At 38.3% G+C, this 24,515-nt stretch overlaps 1 protein-coding gene across 1 annotated transcript in view; it reads left to right on the plus strand.

Annotated features, from left to right (window-relative positions):
* The first annotated feature begins 10,149 nt into the window (after positions 1-10,149).
* Positions 10,150-24,515, plus strand: part of THBS2 (thrombospondin 2) — a 30,829-nt gene continuing 16,463 nt past the window's right edge. The window contains exons 1-12 of the mRNA XM_015858016.2: positions 10,150-10,281; positions 11,282-11,356; positions 12,247-12,803; positions 14,300-14,384; positions 18,389-18,585; positions 19,357-19,497; positions 19,739-19,835; positions 20,872-21,042; positions 21,498-21,674; positions 22,563-22,736; positions 23,249-23,376; positions 23,483-23,635. Of these exons, the coding sequence (XP_015713502.1) occupies positions 10,275-10,281; positions 11,282-11,356; positions 12,247-12,803; positions 14,300-14,384; positions 18,389-18,585; positions 19,357-19,497; positions 19,739-19,835; positions 20,872-21,042; positions 21,498-21,674; positions 22,563-22,736; positions 23,249-23,376; positions 23,483-23,635 (1,962 nt within the window). The 5' untranslated portion in view covers positions 10,150-10,274. The remainder of the gene's footprint in view (positions 10,282-11,281; positions 11,357-12,246; positions 12,804-14,299; positions 14,385-18,388; positions 18,586-19,356; positions 19,498-19,738; positions 19,836-20,871; positions 21,043-21,497; positions 21,675-22,562; positions 22,737-23,248; positions 23,377-23,482; positions 23,636-24,515) is intronic.

The raw sequence follows: 24,515 nt of genomic DNA on the forward strand, positions 1-24,515 counted from the left end.
GACAGTGACATCTGGAAACCTTGCCTCTCGTGTTACTGTAAGAAGGATCTCATCAGGGGAGAGCTGAAAAGCTGTTAGTGTCATTTCTGCATACCAGCTTTTTCCCAGCAGGAGAGTCCTCTCAAAGACAAACAATTTACATGTTTAATTAGAAGTGGAACAAATGCTACATCGCAGATGTGCACATCTAAAAAACATGATTTTATTCCATGGCAGACACACTCCTCTCATTCCACACACTTAATTTTTTATTTTTTATTTTTTTTTTAACAATTAACATTTAATTTTAATAAGATCTACCACCATGATATAGAGAACTGAGAGGAAACGGAATCAGGAGCAATAGTATAAATATAACTGCTAAGGAAAGAGGGCAAAGAAATAACACACAACCTGTCAGAACTTTGTGTTCTGCCTGTAAACCACTGAAGCAATCTCAGACTATTTCCTTTGCTAGGTTTGAGTGGTAGAAGAAAAGATTTTTTTTGACAAATCAGGTGCAAAGCAATTTGGCATCTGCAAGTAGCAATTCAAAGAGTGAATGTAAGAACAAAGACAGAGAATGTCATTACATTCATCACTCATGCAGAGAGTGAGGAAAAAGTGAAGGGAATTTTATTGCCATCATGTACAGTATCATTAACCACATGTCAGCTAAGACTGTTCTTTAAGCTAAATCCAAAAAGCTAGTCAGTGAAAAAAATGTGCTTGCACTGTGTGCTTTCTACTTCATCAGCCAAAGATGGCTGCACCTCCGGTAGTAGAACTCCTGTATGTTACCAAGAATGCTTCACATCTTTAATTCCTCCATCAGTCTATGTTTTCATATATGGATTTCTTTTTTCCTGCAAAGTTGTCAAGATTGTCCAAGATATCTCACACAAGCCAACCAGCATTTGACTAGCTAAGCCTACTTCCCATTCAATATATTCTCCACCACTTTCTTGGACTAAGAAAATATTTCTAATGGAATATATAAAAAAGCAGTTTCATATTTCTCATCTAAAATATTCCAGAAGGCTTTTTACAAACCATGACAGAGAAAGGAAATAGCTGATGGAGATATTTTTCTCAGTTGGATAACCACAATATGTAAACACAGGGTTATGATAAATATCAATATCATTTTAGTTTTCTTTGTACCCAGTTAGAATATGCATGACATAACACCCTATGAACTGCCATATTCTCACTATTTACAGCTTTTTAACTTTCTATTTTTTGTCAACTTTTAAAATCAGATGGACTTGAAAGAAGCAGAGTAGTTAGAATGTGAATTTTCTTCAGCGACTGTGTGACTGGCTAAAACTCAGAAAGAGGCAATATACTTTTGTGAAATATCTTTCAAATATCCTTCAACAGGCTATTTGGAATACAAGGAGCAGATATGGTCTTACATTTCCATGCAAATCCTCAGAACATACAGAGCCTAGGAGAACATCAAAACTTACACTTTATGTCATACATACTTCATTTTCTCAAAACAAGGAAATGCAAATAAGCTACCCACACTCTTTTGCCTCTGCAGCACCCTCTTGTGCTGTATGTCTTCTCCTGTCCTTGCTCCTATTCCCAGTCCTTTACTCTGACCCACAAAATCTGAGAAGCAATTTAGGGTGTTATGAAGAGAATTATCCTAAATGTCTAGGCTCATTCCTGGAAAGGCTGAGCCAAGCCAAGCCTATGCAGTCCATGTCAACCTTATGCAAAATGAAGGGTCATGAAAGTCTGCATGAGGCTTCACAGATATAGAAATGGGGGCACTTTGGAACTGTCTGCTTACATGATCTTGAAGCTGAAGTAATAACACTGTATTGCAAACTCAAGAGGCTGACAATTTTCTGAACAAAGTTAATGTGAATTTTGGAGTATTTGGATTAGTCATCTTTTAAACAGTAAACAATGTCAGTCCCAGTGGTAATTCAGACTTTATGCTGGCAGTATTCCCATTGCATTTAGCGACATTTTCATTGAGTATGGACATGAGGACTTGCTCCATATTCTATAATGTTGAGACAATGCATGCTGACTTGTCACCCCCAGAAATGCATGTTTTTCTGGTGAGACTTCCCAGTCTGATGTATAGTTTTAGTGACCTCTTCGCACGCCCTTCCAAACACAGCTGAATTGAGGAGTTACTTATGGCAGTCACTTCAGGCTGAGCAGTTCTTTTCATGTCTGTCTCTCGGATACAACCTTACAGTTCTCATTAAGAGATTTCTTAAGTTTCATGGGCGAGAGAACTAACAAAAAATTCTTTATCTTTGTGATGTAAGAAGCATCAGACATTTTCCCAGTAAATTTTACTCTTAGAAAAACATTATTACATGAAATGGATACACAGAACTGAAATGGAAATATGTTAAAAAGTCATGTAAAATTTTCCAGAAAAACACAAAAGATCATCTACACTTCATTTTGTGAGATTTATTTTTTTAAGTATACCACTTTACTGGAGTATTGAAGTTTTCCTGCAGGGCTCCTTTTTTACTTCCAGAGCTTTATAAAATGAGCATCGCAATTTATCTTCACATTGCCTGTTCAAAGCATGAAGCATGTTTTCTAAGGTTTCTGCTTCATGCTTTCATGCTTTCAGCTTCAGAACGCAGTACTGATTCCAGTTCAACTTGCCTGTGTCCATAAAGTAAGTCAAAATTAATTTCTGAATCAGTGCAGATTAAAGGATTATTTTCTTTGCTCAACAATACTTCAGCCCGTTGGATCAGTCAGAGATGTAGATATAAAATTCCTATTAGAATAATCATTCAAGAGACTATGGCTTGACTAGGGAAAATCCTTGATCCTTCCTAAGAACATTCCTACACTCTGAAAGTCAAATTCTATTTCCTACCAACATAAATCTCTTATATTTTCTTAATACTTGAAGGTATACTTAATGTAATACTTGTGGATTATACCAAGGTATCCAGAAACAACTGCTCTATACACAATAGGAATGTTAGAAGCAATGCAGATGACATCTATAGATTAAGGCTACATGAGGTTAGGTAGAAGACCTGCAATGACTTGATCTTTTTACATAATTTGTCTGATTGTGTGGATGGTTTATCTTTGCTGTTACAGAGTTCAGAATTTCAATGAGAAATCAGCTCTTCCCAATCTGGCTTTTATGACTGTGGCATTGACTTAAACATCACAATTTATACCTGGATTTATTATGTTCTATCTTCTCTTTTTTTTTTGTAATAAATAGGCTCAAGGTTCTTCTTTAGTTATTCACTGTTGAATTTTAAGTACTCTTAGTAGTTTTTGCATTCATTCTTTTGATACACATTGAATTGGGAAGCCAAGTAGCAACTTGCTATCAAAGAAAAACAGTATGTACTGGTAGAAACTTTTAAGTAGGAAACACTGAAGGAACCCTGGAAAGATTACATAGAGAGTAGCACGGAAAAAAAAAATAAAAAAAATCTGTTCAGACCTAGTAGAATGGAATGTGAACTCCAATGTATCTTACATTTACTGTCACTACAACCAACAACATTTGTACACATTTTGTTCATTTTTGTCTTTGGTCTTCACCTCTAGATCTTCGAAACTTTAGACTTGCTTTTAGGAGAGGAATAGTCACATTCTGGAAATGCCTGTGTCTCTGTAGAAGACAGACCAAGGCTAGGTAAGACTTTTAAGACTAGCTTAGAGAAAAATGCTACCTAGAGTCTTTGTAGCTACAGTAAGTTGGTGACCCAACACAATGAGAATTCTCCAAAATCCCACTTTCCTATTTGACATCTTCTTTACCTTAGCAACACTAGTTTTAAAGTTCGTATGGTTCTTATCCTATTCTTCATGTTAATAGAGAAAAAGAAGAAACAAACAAACAAAGCCTTTTCTTTTAACATCAAAATGTATGCTTCTTGACATCTTTGTAAATTGATGTGTAGCTATAGAATGGACCTAATAGATCAATGTCCATAATACAATACTGCTCGGTTGACAAAATCCTGTGCCATGACCTGGTTACCTCTTTTAAAATGGACAAACATACACCAAATCTGCTTTCTATCATAAAGGCAGATGACTAAAGGCAGTTGTGAAATAGGTTGTCTAATGATCAAAGAAGAATTTGTGCTGGCCTCACTTTATGAAAGCTCTTAAACACATTTCCTTTTGGCTGTGTGTTCGACCTTACATAGACTTCTGTGATGCAGAAGTCTGATGACTTTTTAATTACATCTGGGACTGAATTTCTAAGAAAATCGTCATTCCTAATCAGTCCAAATCTCAGAAAAGAGCAATAATTATCTTTTTATGTTTATTTTTTCTTTTCTTTTTCTTTTTCTTTTTCTTTGTTTCTCTTTTTTTTTCTTTTTTCTTTTTTTTTTTCTTTCTTTTTTTTTTTTTTTCCCAACAAATAATCTGAGATCATTTTGTTTTGTGGCAACACAGCCTTTCTTCCATGGATCTGATTGTTGGAAGCCATATGTTTAAGACAGCTGGAAGCTACTGATTCTCCTGGCAGAACTAATCGATGAGGATTTATATTATAACATCAGATTATGTCCTAACAGGAGCAGAAATTACTATTGTATGTTTAAAAGAAAGATAAGAAACATTGTCTGAACTGAGATGGTATGAATGATCAATGAACAACTTGTGTACCTATGGCTACAACACTGGCGTCATTAGCCAGATGTCTTTCAGGTTTGTGGACTGTGTTTGAACTACAGCCACTGTACAACAAATTATTGCTGTTTTTCTGTGACACATTAAAGCTGTCAATCTTCTGATAATCTCAGAGTAGTCCTTTAAAGAAGACACAACAACAGAGAGACATATGATCCAAATTCACATCCTGTTCACAGTAGGCTGAAGCATGTCTTGTACTTAGGCATATAATAAAATATTTATAAATAACCTTGTTCTCTGATTATGCGACACTCATCAGCTCAACTCAGAAGGTTATTTGAGAGACTGGAAGCAGTAGTTGGCTGAACATATCCTACTCCATAGTCCATTCATTCCTTACTGATGCTGCAAAGAAGGAATACCAGTGTGGGCAAAGAAACTGAATCATTTCCATTTCCAGAGTGAAATCCATTCTTGTAGAGGCAGTGTCTAACATCACTTTAAAATCCAAGAGCCTGACAAAGAAAATCTAAACAAAGGCCAACAGTTAGATTTTTATTAATTACCAAAAATATGTTTTCCTACAAACAAAGAACCTCAATCTAATTTTGGCACACAACATACAGTTGACTGTGCTCCAAATATTCCACTCATTTACATATACTGGAAATGAATCTGAGAAAATCATAGCAACAAGACAGCACTGAGTAATTTAATAACAGAAACAAATCAGGAGTTACTTATCTATCCGTGACAGTGCAAAGATTGAATAGCTTTTAAATATCTAATAAATTTTTGCTTGGTTCGTTATGTTGACAAAGGCTTTTCATTAAATGTAAAACTGTGGCCTCATAGGGACTTACATGTAACTACAATATAGTGCTACAGTTGTTAGTCAAAGATGAGGCTGGCAATTTGCCTTGCTGCTTACTTGACCAAAAATGTCTCTTCAAGATCAAACCTGAACAGGACTATAGACTATTGACTAAAATCTTCTTATCACAAAAAAGTCATACAAGTCATATGGAACACTGAAATGTTAAACTATGTCTTTAAAAGGAGCAAATTGAAACAGCTGTTATTTTTATAAAATTCAGCAGTAGAAATATTTTTTTTAACCCTTAGTCTATAAAGAATTTGGGAAAAAAAGTGCACAAAAAATACTATTTCTAATGAATAATAGAATTAAAAATTGAATTCTACAAGAGCCAGACTTTCTAATGAAGAGCTGTCCAGATGAGCTGGTAAATAATTAGCAAGCCACCTTGGGAATGGAATTTGTCTGTGGGTCCTTATAGACCTATGTATTTTCTATATACTTTCTATATATTTTTAGTGATTGTTAAATATTACCTTAATTTAGGATTTTGATTCATACGAATGAGGAAGAATAGTAATCACAGTTCAAACGAAAAGGCATATGCAAGGCCTGTTGTAGTTTTTGATTACAAGGTTGATGTGAACTATATGATTAAATCAAAGTAAATAGGAGTAAAGCTACACCTTTTTTTCCCAAGATTGGTTTAAACTTCAGCATTTTTAAACTAGCGTAACTCAGTCACACTGTTTTTTCACTCAGAGTGAAAAAATAATAATAAAATATGGGAATTATTTGCTCAGCTTTAATCATCATAGTCATTATCGAGCCACAGCAGAATGAAGCTCTGTCTCCCAGTTAGAGTCCAACAGCCAGCTGTAGTACTTTCATGAACTGCTTTCTTTCATCTCTTCACTTCATCCTGTGGGACCCATGACTACATTTGTGGGAGTTTTGCACATATGGAGAGATATCAAACCCCTACACTGTTTTCTGTGGCATTTCAATTTTTATTTTTATTCTCCCCCCTCCCCCCCGCCAATCAATTTCAGTTCTTTGAATATGTTTCTCGTGCTCTGTTTTGTCTCTGTAGAATCTGTGAGAACCTTGTTTCAGGGATGCACTGTACCTGATGAGATCATACCTTGATTCTGGTCACCCTCAAGCTCTTATAAAAGAATGGAAGGCAAGGAAAAGGGTGCAGATACCTGAGGCCTAGATAGCAGGGAGTCATCCAGCTAACACCACTTAATATGCTTTTATGTATGAGCACTTAGTTGAGTATGAACTAAGTTTGTAAATGGATGATCCTATGATTTCCATCCTTGACAAGATTATTGCAAAAGTACACCAGGTAACACATGTAAAGCCCACAGGTGTTTTGTCTGACAGATGTTAGCACACGTAACTGGATGTATTTTATACCTGCAACTTATTTAAGGGAGGTTGGAAATGGAACACTTTATCAATTTATGTTGATGTCTTTTGTATCAGAACATAGGCTAACCCATACAGAAAGCTTTGTCAGAAATAATGTTCTCCCTCATCCTAGATGAATTCATTGTCCCCAGTGTAATTTATCCTATTGTTCAAACTGCATTTAGCTGGAGTACTTTCAGCATGTAATTTTTGGAACCACCCAGGTCTTTCTCCCTATCTGTAATAGCTCATTCAGAAATCTAAACGTCTGAGTCATATACTAATCTTAAATCATCTGTTTTAGTTTTGTAACCCAGTTATAGTTAGTTATGAAAATTAAACCTCATAGTGAAATACACTGATGTACCTCATCTATTCATTTGGAAATTGGATGAAAAAGAAAATCTCCATTTTAACACTGAATTTCAAGGAACTTAACAGAAAAACAGAACTTAAGACCACAGCTGTTCCAGCAGCACTTGCAAAGGAAGCCCAGAGATTTCTAGATTTCAAGGTTTGCAAGGACTGTTAAAACATTCAATCTAACCTACATATTAGAGGCATGGATTCCTACCCCATTGCTCTTGTACTTGTCTAAGTGGTAGCAAGCTGCTTAGATGTGGCCTGTTGTTCCAGGGGTAATATTCCTATAAGCTTGTGAAAATTATTACATTTATGAGATCTGTTTTGGATGTCAGCTTTTCTTGAAATTACATAGGAAATCAACAAATTATGCTGCAGTTAATATTATTATTTTTGAATCCAGAGATTAGAAAGTTGATATTTACCATAAAAGGTAGTTCATGACCTGTACAACCAACCCTGGAGAAGGAGTTTGGACAAAATCCTTACTGCTCATATCTTCTAGTTCTGGTATGTATACATAACACAGTGGTGGAGAAATATTCTATACAGACTAATTCAATGGTCAGTTCTTTCCGAGACAGTGTGGTACCAGACTCACTGGGGTCCTGCCATTCCCCAGTGGTTTCTAGTAATGTATGCTACTTGACATGAAGCTCACACCATCAAAAATGGAAGTCCCTAAGGCTGATGAAGAAGGAAAAAAACAAACACCATTTAGCAGACAGAAAGCAGCAAAGGGAAGTGTTGTAAAGATATGACATGTACCTGTGCTTGTGTCAGATGAACCAGTCTGAAACAAAATGCAATAAAAGGTAAAACACCAAAGAAAACCATCTGTATGAGAACTATTGTTACCCCATTAGTGCTCCTAAATGTTAGCAAATCTGACTTGATCTTTGTAATTACTGTTGCTCTTTTTCACACTCTACTAAACAAGCAGGTAGATTGATAAGACATGTGAATCTGATTCTAGTATATGTGTGTGTGCACCGGTTAGCAGGGGAAAGCAGCACGTGTATTCAGTATTGTAAGCCTTTCTGTCAAGAGTCCTATGATGAAGACGATGTTTACTTTAAAGGTGGCCAGGGGAAAGTATGCATTGAGCATTTTCACAGTCATAGAGAGAAGTAAATTCATCTCCTCAAAGGTCATAATCTTCCATATAAACCACTCAGCTTGAAACAATATGCTATTGATCTTTCATTCCTGCAAGACACGCAGAGATGGAAAGAAGGGTTTTATTATGGGGCAGCTGGTTAAATGCAATCAGGAAAAATTAATCTCTTCTTTGCACTGTCTTTTTACTGACGTGAAAATCTGCATTGTAAAAAGTGTTTTTACATGCATGTAGTAAGAATTAACTGTACTATCTCTACTTTCTAGGCCTCTGAAAGTCTTTGCTGCCCTCTCTTCTCCAAGTGTAAACCCAGAGCAGATTCCTGAATACAATTATGCCAGCCCTTTCAAAGTCCTGTGGAAAATGCATTGCACAGCCACATATATAAAGACTAACTTAATGTAGTGGGGGGAATGAGTAAACGCAGTAGAATTTGAGGTTTTGTGAACTTCATTAGCTATTTTTTTCAAATTCTTGAGGTTTCGCAAAACTGAAAACCAAATGTCTTAGGAAGACAAAAAAGCCCTCTCCCTCCTAGCTTGGCTCAGGCCCCTGGACCTGAGAGAAAGGGGAAAGTTCCTTGGCTCCCACTACCCTGCAAGGCCAAGGCCAGCCAAATTGGAAGGAGCTTCCATGGCAAACGGCAAAGCAGTGATGCTTGCGTTGGCGTTTTCTGCTCTAGTGACAGACTGAACCTTTTGAAGTCTTCTGTGTTTTGAAAGAGCAACATGTTTTCCTACTGGAATTTCAAATGGTGATGACAAAGTTGGTGATTTTCTGTACTTCACTCTCCATATATATATACATTTCAAAACAAAACTAAACATTGATGGTGTTTATCCATTTATACATTTGATGGGGCTCTATCCTCTAGATTCATCACACTTCTCAGAGCCCAAACCCATGCCTCTTCTCATCAGCTGCAGAATCCTTGCACAGATGTTGCACAAACCTGCTTCCAGCCTCAGCAAAGCAGGGATCCTGGTCTTCTCTTTGAATTCTGAAACTTTTCTGCGCTGCAGGACAGGACCAAGTACAAGGATTCATTCTCCTGTTCCACATGGAGCGTGTTTGCTGCTCCACTGCAGGACAAATGATGTGTCCTAGGGTTGCTTTGGGAGGACATTTTCCAGACCTCTCCAGAAGTGGGAACAAGACGTGAGAGAGATGTTTTATGTTTAAACTGAGGCATGGCTCCCTCCATGAGAAGCACGCCTAGGGCAGCCCAGTGCCAGGTCATAGCGGATCAATATTCCTACCAGAAGAGAGGGATGAAGTGAACCCTTGAGGAACTGACTGGCCCATTTACCAACTGGGTGACTACCCAGGGCAGTCGTTGAGTTGCAAAGTGAAAAGAAAGGGCTGAGAAGGAAAGGGTTCTGTGCTGGGGAAGGCTGCGCTTCGCCGCAGCACGAGCCCTCAGTTGCCGACATACAAAGCCGGAGAGGTCGCGGCTCGTGAAGCCCAGCGGTGGGTCCCGGCCGAGCGCGGTGCTTGGCGCCGCCTCCCGGGGACTGCCGCACCGGCCCGGCCGCGCTCCACCGTCCCTGGAGCCGCGAGTAGTCGAGGGGCACAACATCCCGGCTAAGCCGCCAGCCCCGTCTTCTCTCCTACCCACCCCTCCTCGCCTCCGACGGCCCCGGCCCGCCTCCCGCACCGCCCCCACGCGGGGCGGTACAGGGCAGGGGGGCCGGGCCGCCGTCGCCCCGCAGGTAGGAGAGAGCGGGCGGCTCGGCGGGGAGGGGGCGGCGGGGGTCCGTGTCACTGCCGCCGAGGAGCGAGCCGGGGGCGCGCCCCGCAGCCGCTGATTGACAGCGGGGCCCGGCCCGCAGCCCATAAAGGCAGCGGCTCGGGGTGCGGGGCCGTGGAGGGACGTGAGACGGCGGTAGAGCGGTGTGATCAGCTCCGCAACGCCGGCTTAGCTCCGGGAGAAGGCAGAGCCCTCTCGCCCCGTCGGCTCTCCTCATGCCAGGTGAGGCGTAAAGGCGGCTGTCTCTCTCTGCAGGCTGATTTGGCTCCAGACAGTTCTCCGGGGGCAGTGGGCTGCGCGCTCCGTACTGCCTTATGGTTCTAGGAGTGTCGAAGGAGGAACCTCCTGCCCCGGGGTGGGAGCTGCCCCGGGGGGACACACGGGGAGCGAGAGGTGGGATTGAGCCGCTGCTCTGCGTTCGTCGGTGTGTGGCTGTAGCTGTAGTACATCGGGGCGCTGAATGATAGGAGCTGCTGGAGATAAAAACGATCTGTATGAAAAAGGAGAAAAGAAAGGTGGTATCCCTGAGCGCATCCAAACGTGCGTGGAGTGCTGGGAGTACTGATGGGTGCATGCAGAAAAGGGAATGTCTGCGCGTTCAAGTGGCTGCCGCCTGCTCCATTCATTGTGGGAGTGCGCGCATATGGAGCTGCAGTTTTGCGTCTTGTGGTTGTACAGCGCTGCAGGGCAGGAATAGCATCGTGTTGAAAGGCGCTTTCTCCAGCTATGATTGGGTACAGTTCGTTGTAGGAATGGATAATGATATGTGTATGAGAAAGAGGAGTCTGTGTGATGATACTGGGAAATGTCCTGGAAGCTATTTCCAGTAGTTAAAACTGGCTTCTGTGCTGTGTCTTACGCAGTACTATATGCTGCTATCTATGCCACGTGGTAACAATCACAGAGGAGAAAAAACGTTTTTCTGTATGGCTTGACTTTTATTTATTTATTTTTAATACTTCTAGGACCATTTGCATGGAAATGAACCTTATTCATTATCATTTCCTATCATCATCCTGTGGGTTGATGCCATACTGCTTTACTTCTGGAATATAAATAATCCCAGAGTCTGTACGGCAGTTATCAGAGAAGGTAGAAATTCTGATTTGATATGTGTAGTATATAATGAAAGTTCTGCTTATGGTGTATGCTGAGGTTAATTAAAATATATTTGCAGTTGATAATGATTATTTCCCTAATCTACTTTTTGGTTTATTCTTAGGAGTTATGCTGCAGACGAGCAGGTTGTTGTGGCTTGTTGTCTTGATAACCCTGTGGGTTTTCTCAGATGCTCAGGGTAAGTTTTAATGCTTTTTAGAGTAACTCACAAACCTGAAGTCTGGCTTAAAAATAGGCTTGCCTGGCCTATAGTAGACACAGTAATTCTGTAAGACTTTTAAGAAGTCTTGAATTGTAGTTGCTGGGGCTTATTTTGATAGTTGCATCCAGCTGCTGCAAAATGGAGATTCTGAAATTAATAGCTAAAAACAGTTCTTGTAGTAATTATTGATCAACACACCTGTGTCATGTCAGACGTAGTTGATGTTATGCTTACTTCAGTGGTGTAAATGTATGGCAGCCTAAGGAGAATGGCTGAGTTGGCTGAATTTCTGAAGAAGATGGAGGTGGAGCAATAACCCTCTACTGACCAAATATGAACTGGCACAATGCCAGGCCCTCATTTTACATCTGACTTTCTGTCCTGAGCTTTTAAAAAGCACTTCTCGTGCTTCCTGTTTTTGTGTGGCCAGATGGCTTCTCAGAATTTGATCTTTATTAGATGACAGTGAAAATACTGAAATTGGCTCATTCCTTATCCATATATGATATATATACATATATATATATATATATATATACACACACACACATATATATATATATATCGAATTATTACATTGTTACATGCACCTGTGCATGTATCATGTGCGTGTTATATAGTGCTCTACAAGGTGTGATTGTATGTTGTATTGGTTATATAATGAAACATAATTATGCCTAGGCTTAGAAGAAGGGAGTTGTTGTAAATGCAGATTACAGGTGAAAAATACAGTTAACTTGCATGTTAGCAGAACAGTTATAAGAATGTATCGAGTTTACTAATTTTTGTGTGTGTTGCTGTTACTAAGTATCATGTACAGAGTTGTGTTTCTGAAGTCAGCTGTCATGCACTGTTTATTTTTCCAGATGATGCCAAAGAAGAGGAGAATACCTTTGATTTACTTCAAATCAGTAACATAAACCGAAAGACAATTGGAGCAAAATTGTTTCGGGGTCCAGATCCCACAATCCCAGCATATCGTTTCATTCGGTTTGACCATATACCTCCATTTAAACCAGAGAAGTTAAAAAAGATCGTTAAACTCATACGGCAAAATGAGGGTTTTATCCTTTCAGCCACTCTGAGACAGGACAGGCAATCTAGAGGCACTATCCTTGCTTTAGAGGGTCCTGGCATCAGTGAAAGGCAGTTTGAGATAATTTCCAATGGCCGAGCCAACACCCTGGACCTCATTTATTGGGTGGATGGCTTCCAGAATGTGATTTCCCTGGAAGATGTGGACCTTGCTGACTCGCAGTGGAAGAATGTCACCGTGCAAGTAACAGGAGAGAACTACAATCTCTATGTTGGCTGTGACCTTATCGACAGCTTCATCCTGGAGGAGCCTTTCTATGAGCAACTGAAAGCAGAGAACAGCAGAATGTATGTGGCGAAAGGGTCCATTCGGGAGAATCATTTCAGGGTAGGTAACCCGTAAGTCTTTGGTGAGGTAAGACTGTAGCTTCAAATAATCACTGAAGATTCAATAGGTGCAGTTTTGTTCTCACAAAGACTCTTGGATTTTATGAGGTCAGAGGTATTGCCAAGCAGAGTTTTCCAGGATATGTTTTTATTCATTACTGGATACCTATTGCACGTATTTGGGAGTTCCTGAAAATTCAAAGGATTGATTAAGAAAAGTCTTAAGACCAGGAAAAATGCACAGTGTGTTTATGGGTGGTGTTTCTGTGCAATCACCCTCTTTCTTTTCCAGATGTAAAAACTTCTGAATGTGTCACGCTTTTAGGGGTGATTCTTTGGAAATATCTTGAAGACCTGTTTGTTCAGCATTATGTTTGTTTTATTCACAGAACCTGTCAATATGTGTTAAATTGTATTTGGAAAAAATCAGGTGAAGGAAAAGAAGAATTTTTAGTAGAGTTGAAGGCTGTGGCGTTGCCCTGTCTGCTAATGGAATTTCTTGGTTTGCCATTTTGAATAACCTTTCATTTCAATTTCAGAAATAAAAAGAGGGAAGTTTGAAAAGCAAACAAAACCAGAACAAAATGTTTTGATCAGTTTGGTAGAATTTATTTTTCTTTTGTGGAAAAACATCTTGCTTATCTTTTGCTTTAAGCACTTTCAAACTCTCCAGTTCTCCTATCAGATGAAAATTAGTTTCTCTCCACAAAATGATGTGATCTGGTCCTGGTGCTCTAAGGATGGCTTCTTTGCGCTTAAAGTTGAAATCAAATTAATCTGTGGCTTCAAAAATTTGAAAAGCCCTTGATTTTCCCATCTTGTTGTGCCATCTAGTTGTCAGTCAGGGTGTGACATGCTTTAAGGTGGTTTTATGGGTTGACTAGTTTTGGCACAAAAGCCAGAAGTTTTTCCTCACACCCTCTCAGCCTCCATGACTACTTTTACCAGTCACTTGTGCTCATGGAAGTAGTTGTGGAGATGTAAAGTTCGATAGACCGCTGAAATCTACTATTAGAATAATTCCTTTCTTAGCTGAGATACTTTTTTATAAGTGAAATGCAGTAGTCTCTTTTTATGGTATTGTATCAGGGTAGTGTTCTCACCGTTGAGGAGAGAACCAGGTATGATGCATGGGGAAACTGGCAAAAAATGGAACTACAATGGGGTAGGAACTTCAGAAGTTGGCTTTGATTTCATGGTCAATGTGTTATGGAACTACAGTCTAAAATGCACTCTATGGAAATAGAGATTTTAGCTCATAGCTGATGAATTACTGATTTATGACCTATTTCAGAAAATACTTGTTGCTTAAAGTACTGAAGTTGTATATAATAAAACTGTCAATATATATTTTTTTTCCATGCTTTGGAAATTGTTTTTATCTTTGTATTTAATCATGGCTAAATGGAGTCAGTAGTATGGGGTTGAGACAGGTCAGTTATTGTAGTATCCCAAATCTATCAAGCTGGTTTTGATTTATATATTTTATTATTACAGGGTCTCTTGCAAAATATTCATTTAATCTTTGATACTTCAATAGAGGATGTTCTACGTAAAAAAGGATGCCAGAGGAGCCAGTCAAGTAAGGCTTTCTTTTTTTATTGTTAACCTCATAAATGTTTTTCAGTAGACTTCAAAAATGAGAATGCCAATTGGCATGTTGTATTAAAGCCATGAAACAGATCTGTTTGCAATTGTAGAGGATTCTTACTTGATAATGAAAAAGAAAGCAAGCTGGTTTTTGGTGGTGAAAGGGACGTGCTTGTTTGCTACCTTGACATACCACCTCTAGAGTTCAACTGACTTCTGTAGTTAATGCTGCTTAGGTTTGTAACTCTGATTATCTGTTATCTGAGTATCTGATTTTAAGTTGAGATAAAATCTATCAAGAAAACAAATAAATAATTAAAAGAAATTAGAATGCATATGTAAATGAGGAAAAATCTCTGTTTTGAGCACAGAACTGAGAATATTGCTTCTGAATAATGCTCCTGAGTCTCAGTGTGTTCACAAACAAGTCTGCAAGTCTTAAAGACAACTAATTATTTGTCAGTGAGTTTAGTGAATGAAAGAGGCTTTGAGTTTGAATCCCAGAAGGGTTTTCATCAAACCAGCCAAAGCAAAAAAAAAAAAAAAAAAGTAGTTACGGAAGGCATGTGTATGATGGGCTACAGTATATTTTTATTAGTCCTGTTCATGCTGACCTCTCCAGGAGGAGATCACTCTGTGTGTGGGAGTTTTTTGGATTCATCATGACAGTAATGAAACTTTGTCAAGTGTGCGCTAATGTTTTGCAGTAGAGCTAAAAATGGGAGGTGCTATTCTGCTTTCCAGAGTTTGTAACTGGCAGCAGTTCAGTAAAGGCTCAAAGATGACTGTTTCCATTAGAGGAGCATGGTGGCTGTACAAGGCAGTCAGGACATTAGGGTTTTATATGAAACTGCTCTCATCTGAAATGCAATTATTTCATGGCAAAGTGACAGAAATAAGACATCGAGTAAGCTCTTTAAGTGGTCTGTACTCAGCCTTTTAAGCAGTAGCAGTGTAAAGCTCTTCAGAGAGAGACAGATTTGAGTTTTTGTAATTGAAAGTTTCTGAAATGTATATAATACATATAAATGTGTATTTATGTAGTGTGTATGTATATGTTCAAAAAACTAAACTGGGTTTGCTAGTTGGTTTTTAAATCTTGATAAAGAGTAATGATTGGCTATTCCAGGGATGCATCTTGCTGCAGGCACTCAGACACAAATGTGATGATGTGCCAGAAATGTATTGTGTTAGCTACAATGGATGGCACAAGCAAGAAAACAAGACTTTGCTTGTTAAATGTCATCTATTTGCAGACATGCTACTTGATAACATACTCAGAACTTACTCGGAATGGATTATTGGTGTTTAACCTTGTTAGTGGAAGAAAGTACTTAAGAACTACTATGGGGAAAAAAATTAAATATGTTTATGTCTAATGGAAATCTGAATAAAGGAGGTGGCTTCAGGAATTAAATACGGTGCCTTCAAATCTTTTGTGTTTTTATTTGTTGGCTAATACAAAGGAAGATGGTTTGCCCAAATATTTTGAAATATTACCAAGCAAAAATGGAATATTTGATTACAGTATTTCCACTATAAATGGGAAGCCAATGGGTGCCTAAGGGGATAACTGAGTTGTACATGCTAATATGTACCTTATCTGCCTTAATGCGTATTTTATCATGTCTGTCAAATACCAAATTTTCAGGTCCAGTAAACTATGCAGATTTTGTTTTTATCCTTCCTGGGAAGTACTTATGAAATAGTTCTATACACAATATTTTTTACTTTAAATTTACAACACCAAGATAACACTATAATATGGAAATTGCTTATCCAATGGCAGAAGTGGGCTAATGGCATGCTGTGATTTGAGGCCATCTGAAGGACCTGAGAAGCTTATCACATACTTGAATGTGGTTTTATAGCATTATCTATTCACCTCATCATAGTTATAAAGCCATGAGGGGTGTGCTACTGACCACAGAATAAATATTTTCCCATTCGTATTGCCCATCCACTGAACTGAGGTACAGGTGCTAAAGTGTGAAACATACCTAAGTTATGTGGCACATATTACCAGTGAAATACTACTGCTTTTTCAGAAACAAGATTGTTTCACTAATACATCTTCTTCTACTATGAGAAGGTGAGGAAACAATGAAATGGTAGCTTGGGACTGCTGTTGAACTGTGTGTAGAAAAGTATCTCTGTAGCGTGGCAGTTGCAAGTACTCTAGCAGGCTTTCCGCACAGTGGTGAGCAGGAGAGATGATAAAAGTGTGCTGAAGTGGATACATCGGTAAAATTCCTTCTCTGTCTAGAATCTCTTCTCCAGCTAGATTAACAGCATGATAATTGCATATGTGAGAGGATGTACGTTTTGCTCTTCTGTTTTCTTATTTTAAGGATAATCACGTGGTCGTTAGGAAATTAGCAGGAAGCCAGCAGCAGAGAACTGATTTCACAGTGATTCCCCAGGCATCTTCTTTAAGTTGCTGCCAAGTAACAGTAGGAAGTGTGGATTTAGCTCTTCTAACATAGTTTTGGTTTATGTTTCCTGCTGAGATTGCATCTTTATTAATGTTCTTAGAACGTTCCAGTCAAGGCATACTCCATGTTGGCTTGAGAAATATGAAATGAATGACCTGAGAAGTGCTATGGGGGAATCTGAGAGCCCTGGTATTTCAGTGTGGTAGGAAAACTGCATTCTTTCCAGGGAATCAAAAAGCAGTTAAATGGTTATGACACAGAGACTTCTGAATCCTTATGTGGTATATCAGTTTTCTTCCATTGTTTAAGTGAAAACAGACAATTACAAGTAAATGCTGTAATACTGCAAATAGTTTGTAGCCCCTGGCTAGCAGTAAAGAGTTGTGCAGTAATTTTTTGAATGTCATCTTATTGATTAGTTCTTTTTTCTTTTTGTGGCATTGCCATGTTTAATGACTCATCAACAGTGAATAGTGTTGGATATTTAGTATATGTTTTAAGGCTCACATTCCTCAACTGATTTCTTTTTAAGTTGCTAAAAGCTTTGCTTTTCTTTGCAATAAGTCGAGCTTACCAAGCAAGAGTTTCTGCATCAGATAAACCAATATTTTCTGAGACATGGGACACTATGGATTTCTGCATAGCTGATACAAACTTGAACATCCCATTGAGTCCTTCCATAAAGCTTCCATGAAAGGTGTAGGATATTTAACTGGTGAGGATTTAAGTACTTAACAGAAGACAAATCTTATTTTATTAGGTTTTATTTAGTTATGAGTACTTTCTTTCCTTTTTTAAAATTACTGCTGATGCTTCCTTTTGCATTCTTTTTCAAGTAGAGAGGGAGATCTTCTAAATTCTGGCATTTGAACGTGTTCAGTTCTCTCTGTGTAGTGTACCTGAAGTTCATTTTAATGAAGGCCTGCCTGAAGGAGTGGCTAGAGTGACAGATCAAGTATTCAGACTTATCTCAGCTTAATTTCCACTTAAGTTCAGAATTAATTTATCAATAAAACGCCTACTCTGAGTCCAACATCAAGCAGTGCTACAAAGAACTGTCCAGAGTCTTATATAAATCACTTCTTAGTTAAAATTTGGACCAACTAGACATGGGATATATGGGCAGAACCAGCAACTTTCTGCAAGACCCTCTCCTGCTTTTTTTTTTCTCTGCATAGAGAAAACGTGATAAGTTAGTTGTGGGGGACAAAAAAAAATAGAAACTTCCATGGATTTCAATGGATGAAATAGCTTTTTTTTTTTTTATTATTATTATTATTTTAAATAGTATGTCCTTTTGTTACACTTTCTTCATAAATGAATGTGATGTGGTACTTGATAGTGTTTTAGAGTGTGGACTGTATAATGCAAAGCTTGGCTCTTGGTTTTGGAAAGGGAAAGACTATAACTGGAACCATCTGACATCTAATCCCTGTTTTATTCAGGGTGTAATATGGCATGAAGCTATTCCATGGGTGCCAGTCTGCAATTGTAGCAGGAATTGTAAACTGTGGGTGAACTTTGTATATTCAACTCTTCTTTTTCCTTCTCTTGCAATTAGCTGAAGTGAACACCATCAATGAGAGCACTGAAATCCTTCACTTGAGCCCTGCTGTCACGACTGAGTATGTAGGTGAAAAGACAGAGAAGAAGGCTGAGTTCTGTGACCGCTCCTGTGAAGAGCTGGGAACAATGTTTACTGAACTAACTGGCCTGCGCATTGTGGTGAACAATTTAGCTGATAACCTCCAAAAAGTGGCAAGTACCTTCAAGTTTGGCAAACTTTACCTTTGCTGTGACACTTTGCTTCATACTGGTAGACTTAGGGTGGTTAACAGAGGTTTCTATGTATATGAGTATGGATAGCTACGCCTTGATGAGATACATTTTCCATGTGACCAGTAAAGCAGTTCTTGAGTATGAGTTGTTCATGAACTGGGTTTAAAAGAACACAATCACATGCACTCTTACACAGAGTAAGAAATCTAGTCTCTTAAACATACTACAAGGATGGAAATTGAAAGCTAGCTTACCTTGAAAAGCTGTAACGTGCCTGTAAGCTGTTTAAGTGGTGGTTACCGTTCTTATACCATTTATGAGTATATCAACAAGTGGCCATATGGACTACTAAAACTGTAAGTACGTGTGTGGAATTTTGGTAGTTGAAGTAAGATGGTGACATTGTATTGAAATTTACTGCTCTTCTTATTTTGGATAATAGTAATCTCCCTTCAGGAGATAATAAATACGCCATTATGTCTCAAGAGTAAAATCTTCCCATCTAAAGGACGAAAACCTCCTGAGAATGGATTTCCCTTGGTACTGTGTGAAATTAGCTGTACTGCTAGCTGAAGAATTACTTAGCAACACTGCTGTACCTGAGGTCACTGTATTTATGTACATGAATGAGTAAAGGTTTAGAGTTCTTAACAGGAAAATTAAATCTAGTGTTTCTCAGTTGTGCTTTGTTTAAAACTATTTGCTTACAAAATACAGTAACTTCTTTTTTTAATCTGCTTCATCTTCTAGTCTGAAGAGAACCAAATTATGTGGGAATTGATTGGTCCTAACAAAACACTCAAGAACCAATCAGTTTGCTGGCAGGATGGCCGAGTCTTTGCAGATAGTGAAAGCTGGATTGTAGATAGCTGCACAAAGTGCACCTGCCAGGTAAGATCTGGGAAATATTCTTTTCTGTACCAACAAACAATAGCTTTAATCCAGTTTGACTGTCCAGATCTGGTCACATTTACTGAGGGCTTGGACCAAACTTATTCCCTCTCAAAAAATAATTTTATGTGCATGCCATTTAGAACAAATACAAATTCTACACGTGAAATCTTCCCCATAGGCTCACCTTGATTTGCTTGTCTATGTGAGCATGTCAGTATGTTCTTTCCTTTGCCTGTAGGACTCTAAAATTGTATGCCATCAAATTACCTGTCCACCAGTTTCTTGTGCTGATCCGTCCTTTATTGAAGGTGAATGCTGTCCAGTCTGCTCTCACTGTAAGTGTTTATCTAAAGAAAAAAGTACTCCCTGTTGATTTATAAAATGACTACTAGTAAGTCACAAAGGTTAAAACGAGGTAGAGGCAGGTAAAAGAAAATATTTGTGTGCAAGGATTATATGAAATAACTTTGCTGCTCAAAGTTACCTTCTGGGGTCATTTTTCCTCACTTCAGTCATTATATCGGTTGCTAGCAAGCAACCTAGTTTAGTTGGATGCTGAAGGTTAGATGCATACTCCTCCTGAGTTATGCATTCCAAAGCTGAACACTGTTGTTTGTTTAAATTGGCTTACAGTATTATTGTGCATTATTTGTTTTCCATATTGCCTAACTGAACAGGCTAACATAGATTAAGATGTTTTTTTTTGCTTACTTTTGTGGAACAAATTGACAAGGTTCATTTAAAACAGAATGGTAGGCTGAGTATGGAGTAATGCTAGTTTCAGTGATTTCACTGAGTGACTTCAGTGTGAGCTCAATACCTTTTTTCTCCTTAGTTGGACAGATTGTTACAGAAGAAAGCAGCTTTACTTTTTTGGTTGATTAGATGTTTTAAATAACAGTACAATAGCAATATACTCAGGTTTTTTTTTTTTGTTTTTTTTTTACTTGATCAGAGGAGAGAGCTTGTTCTTACAATGTGTTCATCATCACTTTCATGCTAATGTTTTGTTTAGACCTGATGGCACAGCTCATACTGACCTTGATGCTAAAGTTAAAGGCAGGTGTGAAATGAGTGTTTGTTTCAGTGCATTCTAGGATAAAATGTCCTTCCTCCAGAGGTCAGTGCTTCCTGTAACCACATTGCTTGAATGGGAATTTCAGAAACACTCAAAACGTAATTTGGGTGAACCTCTTGTTACCTCCAAGCATATTTCCCTAACTTCAGTGGCAACCCATAAAAAGCAAAATTAGAAAGAGATCTAAAGGACAAAGCATATATTGTACAGAAAAAGAGAAGGAAAAATTTTCCAAGTAGGGTAGTAGAAGCAATTTTCAATGCTAAACACTCTTTGTACCTTTTACTTTGAAGCTGATGATAGTGAAGAAGGTTGGTCACCCTGGTCAGACTGGACAAAGTGCTCAGTTACCTGTGGCTCTGGGACTCAGATGAGAGGAAGGTCTTGTGATGTCACCAGGAGTGCTTGTACAGGCCCACACATTCAGACAAGGATGTGTAGCTTCAAGAAATGTGACCATCGCAGTAAGTAATAAATTTCTCCCTTTCCTAAAAGTTTATTTTCATTTCTCAAAGCAAAAATAAATTTATCATGAGTTTTTTGTGAACACTTCCTAGTCAGTAAGTACGTACGTAACTGAAGTAGCTCTCATTACATTCTTTATTGTCTCCCCTTTCAGTATTCTTCTATTTATTGTCAGTTACGTATCTATATGAATTGAGGTGTCTATTTGTTCAATTAGAACAGGTTTCCTTTTATGTAAAATGTCTAACATTCTAGTGCTTTAATGGTCATTGAGATTCTTAAGAAAGCTGTACTTGAATGACTAAATGAAATGCTGGGGTTTATAAGAGATAGTAGTAGGAAAGTAGATGTGCATCACATGTGACGAAAGACTGGAAGATTTAAGCTTACAGTTGGATTTGTATTACTGCAGCAGGTGGGTTATTTCCTTGAATTTTGCTCTTTTCTCTGGCAGTACGTCAAGATGGTGGTTGGAGTCACTGGTCTCCCTGGTCTTCATGTTCAGTTACCTGTGGAGTAGGAAATATCACCCGCATCCGCCTCTGCAATTCCCCTATTCCCCAGATGGGTGGGAAAAACTGTGTGGGAAATGGACGTGAAACAGAGAAATGTGAGAAGGCCCCATGCCCAGGTAAGTCTGTTGTCTTAAATCCAACGTGACAAAATAGTTTTCCAATTTAACTTCTTCATTTTATACAATTCTAAATTACACCGAATTTCTATGACACAAAATATAAAGTAGAGCTTAGGAGTTGAAATAACTTTTATTTGGAATAAGTTTTGAGATTTAGCATCAGGTACAGCAGTTAGTGGCCATAGAAGTTATGGAGGAATCAGGAGTCAAGAACAAGAGAACCTGTTGCAGACTAGTTGCTGTGTAATCTCCTAATATTTGCAGCAGTTTTTTTTACAGCACTAAGAACAGAGATGGTTTGGTTTGAAGATGTTTGTACTCTTAAGTTTTCCTGAAGTGATGATTACAGAGTCAGTGGGATTGTACCAGCATAAGCTGTGCAGAAGAGTTATACAATTAAATTACTTACAGTGAGTTAAGCAGTACCACTGAAGATAAGCTGATGAATGAATTATCAAGTAAGAATAAAAATATAAGTGCTTCATTGAACATAGTCCTGAAGCTCAGGTATGGCTCAGCAGAAGTTTGTGTGTTATAGATACATGCTGCTGTCTGTTCAAAATGAAAGCTTAAAAGGGAACTTTGAAGCCACTGTACTTGTTCTGATCAGCTTAAGTGGAAATGCACCATGTCAGTGGGTTCTACATGCAGCTTTATTTTATTGGCCAAAAAATGCCTATAAAGCAGTTGGGTATTTATTTGCTTGTTTGTTTCTAGAATATTGTTATCTCAGTATTAAGCTTTGTCAGCACCTTTCTTCCTCTGTGTGTAGTGAGAAACTGTCTTCAGTCGGGGATCTGAAGGAAGGAATGTTGTCATTGGCACCAAGTGTTGTCCCCTGTACACTGCCTGTGATGCTCTTTTCTTTTATTCTGCATATTCTAGTGAATGGCCAGTGGGGTCCTTGGTCTCCATGGTCTGCTTGCACTGTTACCTGTGGAGGAGGAATTCGTGAGAGGTCTCGCCTCTGTAACAGTCCAGAGCCACAGTATGGAGGAAAGCCATGTGTGGGAGATACTAAGCAACACGATATGTGCAATAAGAAGGATTGTCCAATTGGTTGGTATTTAATCGTTTCTTGTTTAGCTTGTGTACTTATTGCTTTTGTTTCTCCAGTGGAAAAATCTTGAATTAACACTATAGAAAATTGCTAATTAAATCTTTGTTACAGGAGAAGTTCTTTAAGTTCCTTTGTGTGCTGGTTAATACAGTAACATCTTATATATTCTTGATGCTGGCTTCTCTTGAGCAAGGATGTATTTTTCAGTCAGAGCCTGAAAGGTTGTTGCATGTTCAACTGGATTTTGCAATCTGCAGTAATTTCAGAGATAATCAATAATATATCAAATGCATATAATTACCTTAATTCATAGGGTGTTTTGTTTTTTTGGTTTGTTGTTTTTTTGGTTTTTTTGGTTTTTTTTTGTTTTTTTTGTTTTTTTTTTTTTGTGGATTGGCTGTATCAGATGTGATCCAAGCTAATGAACAGAGAATAGCTGTTTCTTAAGTGGTCTTACGTGCTTCTTTGTGCTCCTAACTCAATTTATGCTTTTTTTTGGTGTCACTTCCAGATGGTTGTTTGTCAAATCCTTGCTTCCCTGGAGCAGAATGCAACAGTTACCCAGATGGATCTTGGTCATGTGGGCCATGCCCAGCAGGTTTCCTTGGCAATGGTACAGTCTGTGAGGATCTTGATGAGGTACTGACTTTATTTCTGTTAACATAGGGAAACTGCTGTTAAGATTTCATTTTCTGGGAGTTACATGGGCATCTAATTGGTTTCTTCTTTCATTCCTTTCCTACAGTGCATAGCTGTGTCAGATGTTTGCTTTAAGGTGAATCAGGTCCATCGCTGTGTGAACACAAATCCAGGTTTCCACTGCTTGCCATGTCCTCCACGTTATAAAGGAAGTCAGCCTTATGGAGTAGGGCTGGAAGTTGCCAAGACAGAGAAGCAAGTAAGTGATGTTGAAGAGAATCTTATGGCCCAGAAGCTGAGTAATTCTCATCAGAAGAATCTGAATGAAAATGTGGTAAACTTGTGTGCGAAACAAAGATAATATGAAATAGACAACTCCTGTTCCTAGTTATTTTTATTTGCTTGTGTGGCAAAATACTGATTATTTTATGATTTTTTTAAATGTATTTATATTTCTCTAGGCAGTTGTCTAGAGCCAAATGAGTATAAAATGTTGAAAGTGAGCATTCCTCTGTTTTGCACTACTTTGTCTCAGGGTTATGTACCTACTCAGGATATCAGAAACTAAAGAATCATGTTATTTTCATGGAGAGAACTATTTCTGTTAACATGTTTGTCATCAGACATAGATCCGAATTCCAAATTCCATTCAGCCAACTCCTATCAGTAGGGAAGGATGGAAGAAATTAGAAGTGATATTGAAGATTATGGTTTGATAGATAGGACAAAAATATTAAAACAGATTTCATGGGATTGCCCCTCTCTGCAGTTGAGTAAATTTGTGGCCACATCATCATGTGAAGTCTAAACATAAAACATCTGCATAAGATTCTCAGATACTTCCAGAGAAATTAAGCAAGGTAACAAATCTTACTTCAGGAGGATGTTAAAAAACATTAAGTTGTCTTCTGATTTAAGAAAAAATGTCCTGGCAGCTGGAACGCTAAAGTAAACAGGAGAGTACAGTTTCCTATGTGGGCATTAATGATCCATGAAAGAAAGCAGATAGAGTTCTAAAAATGCCAGCCACTCCAGTTTCTTTTGAATAATAGCCATATTTTCTATGTTTTCTTTTACTTATTTTCACTGTACACATTGTCTGAAGATGTGGACTGACAGCAATATGACTTACTCACCAC

This window comes from Coturnix japonica, chromosome 3, assembly GCF_001577835.2.
Source record: "Coturnix japonica isolate 7356 chromosome 3, Coturnix japonica 2.1, whole genome shotgun sequence".
In the NCBI taxonomy this organism is placed as follows: Eukaryota; Metazoa; Chordata; class Aves; order Galliformes; family Phasianidae; genus Coturnix; species Coturnix japonica.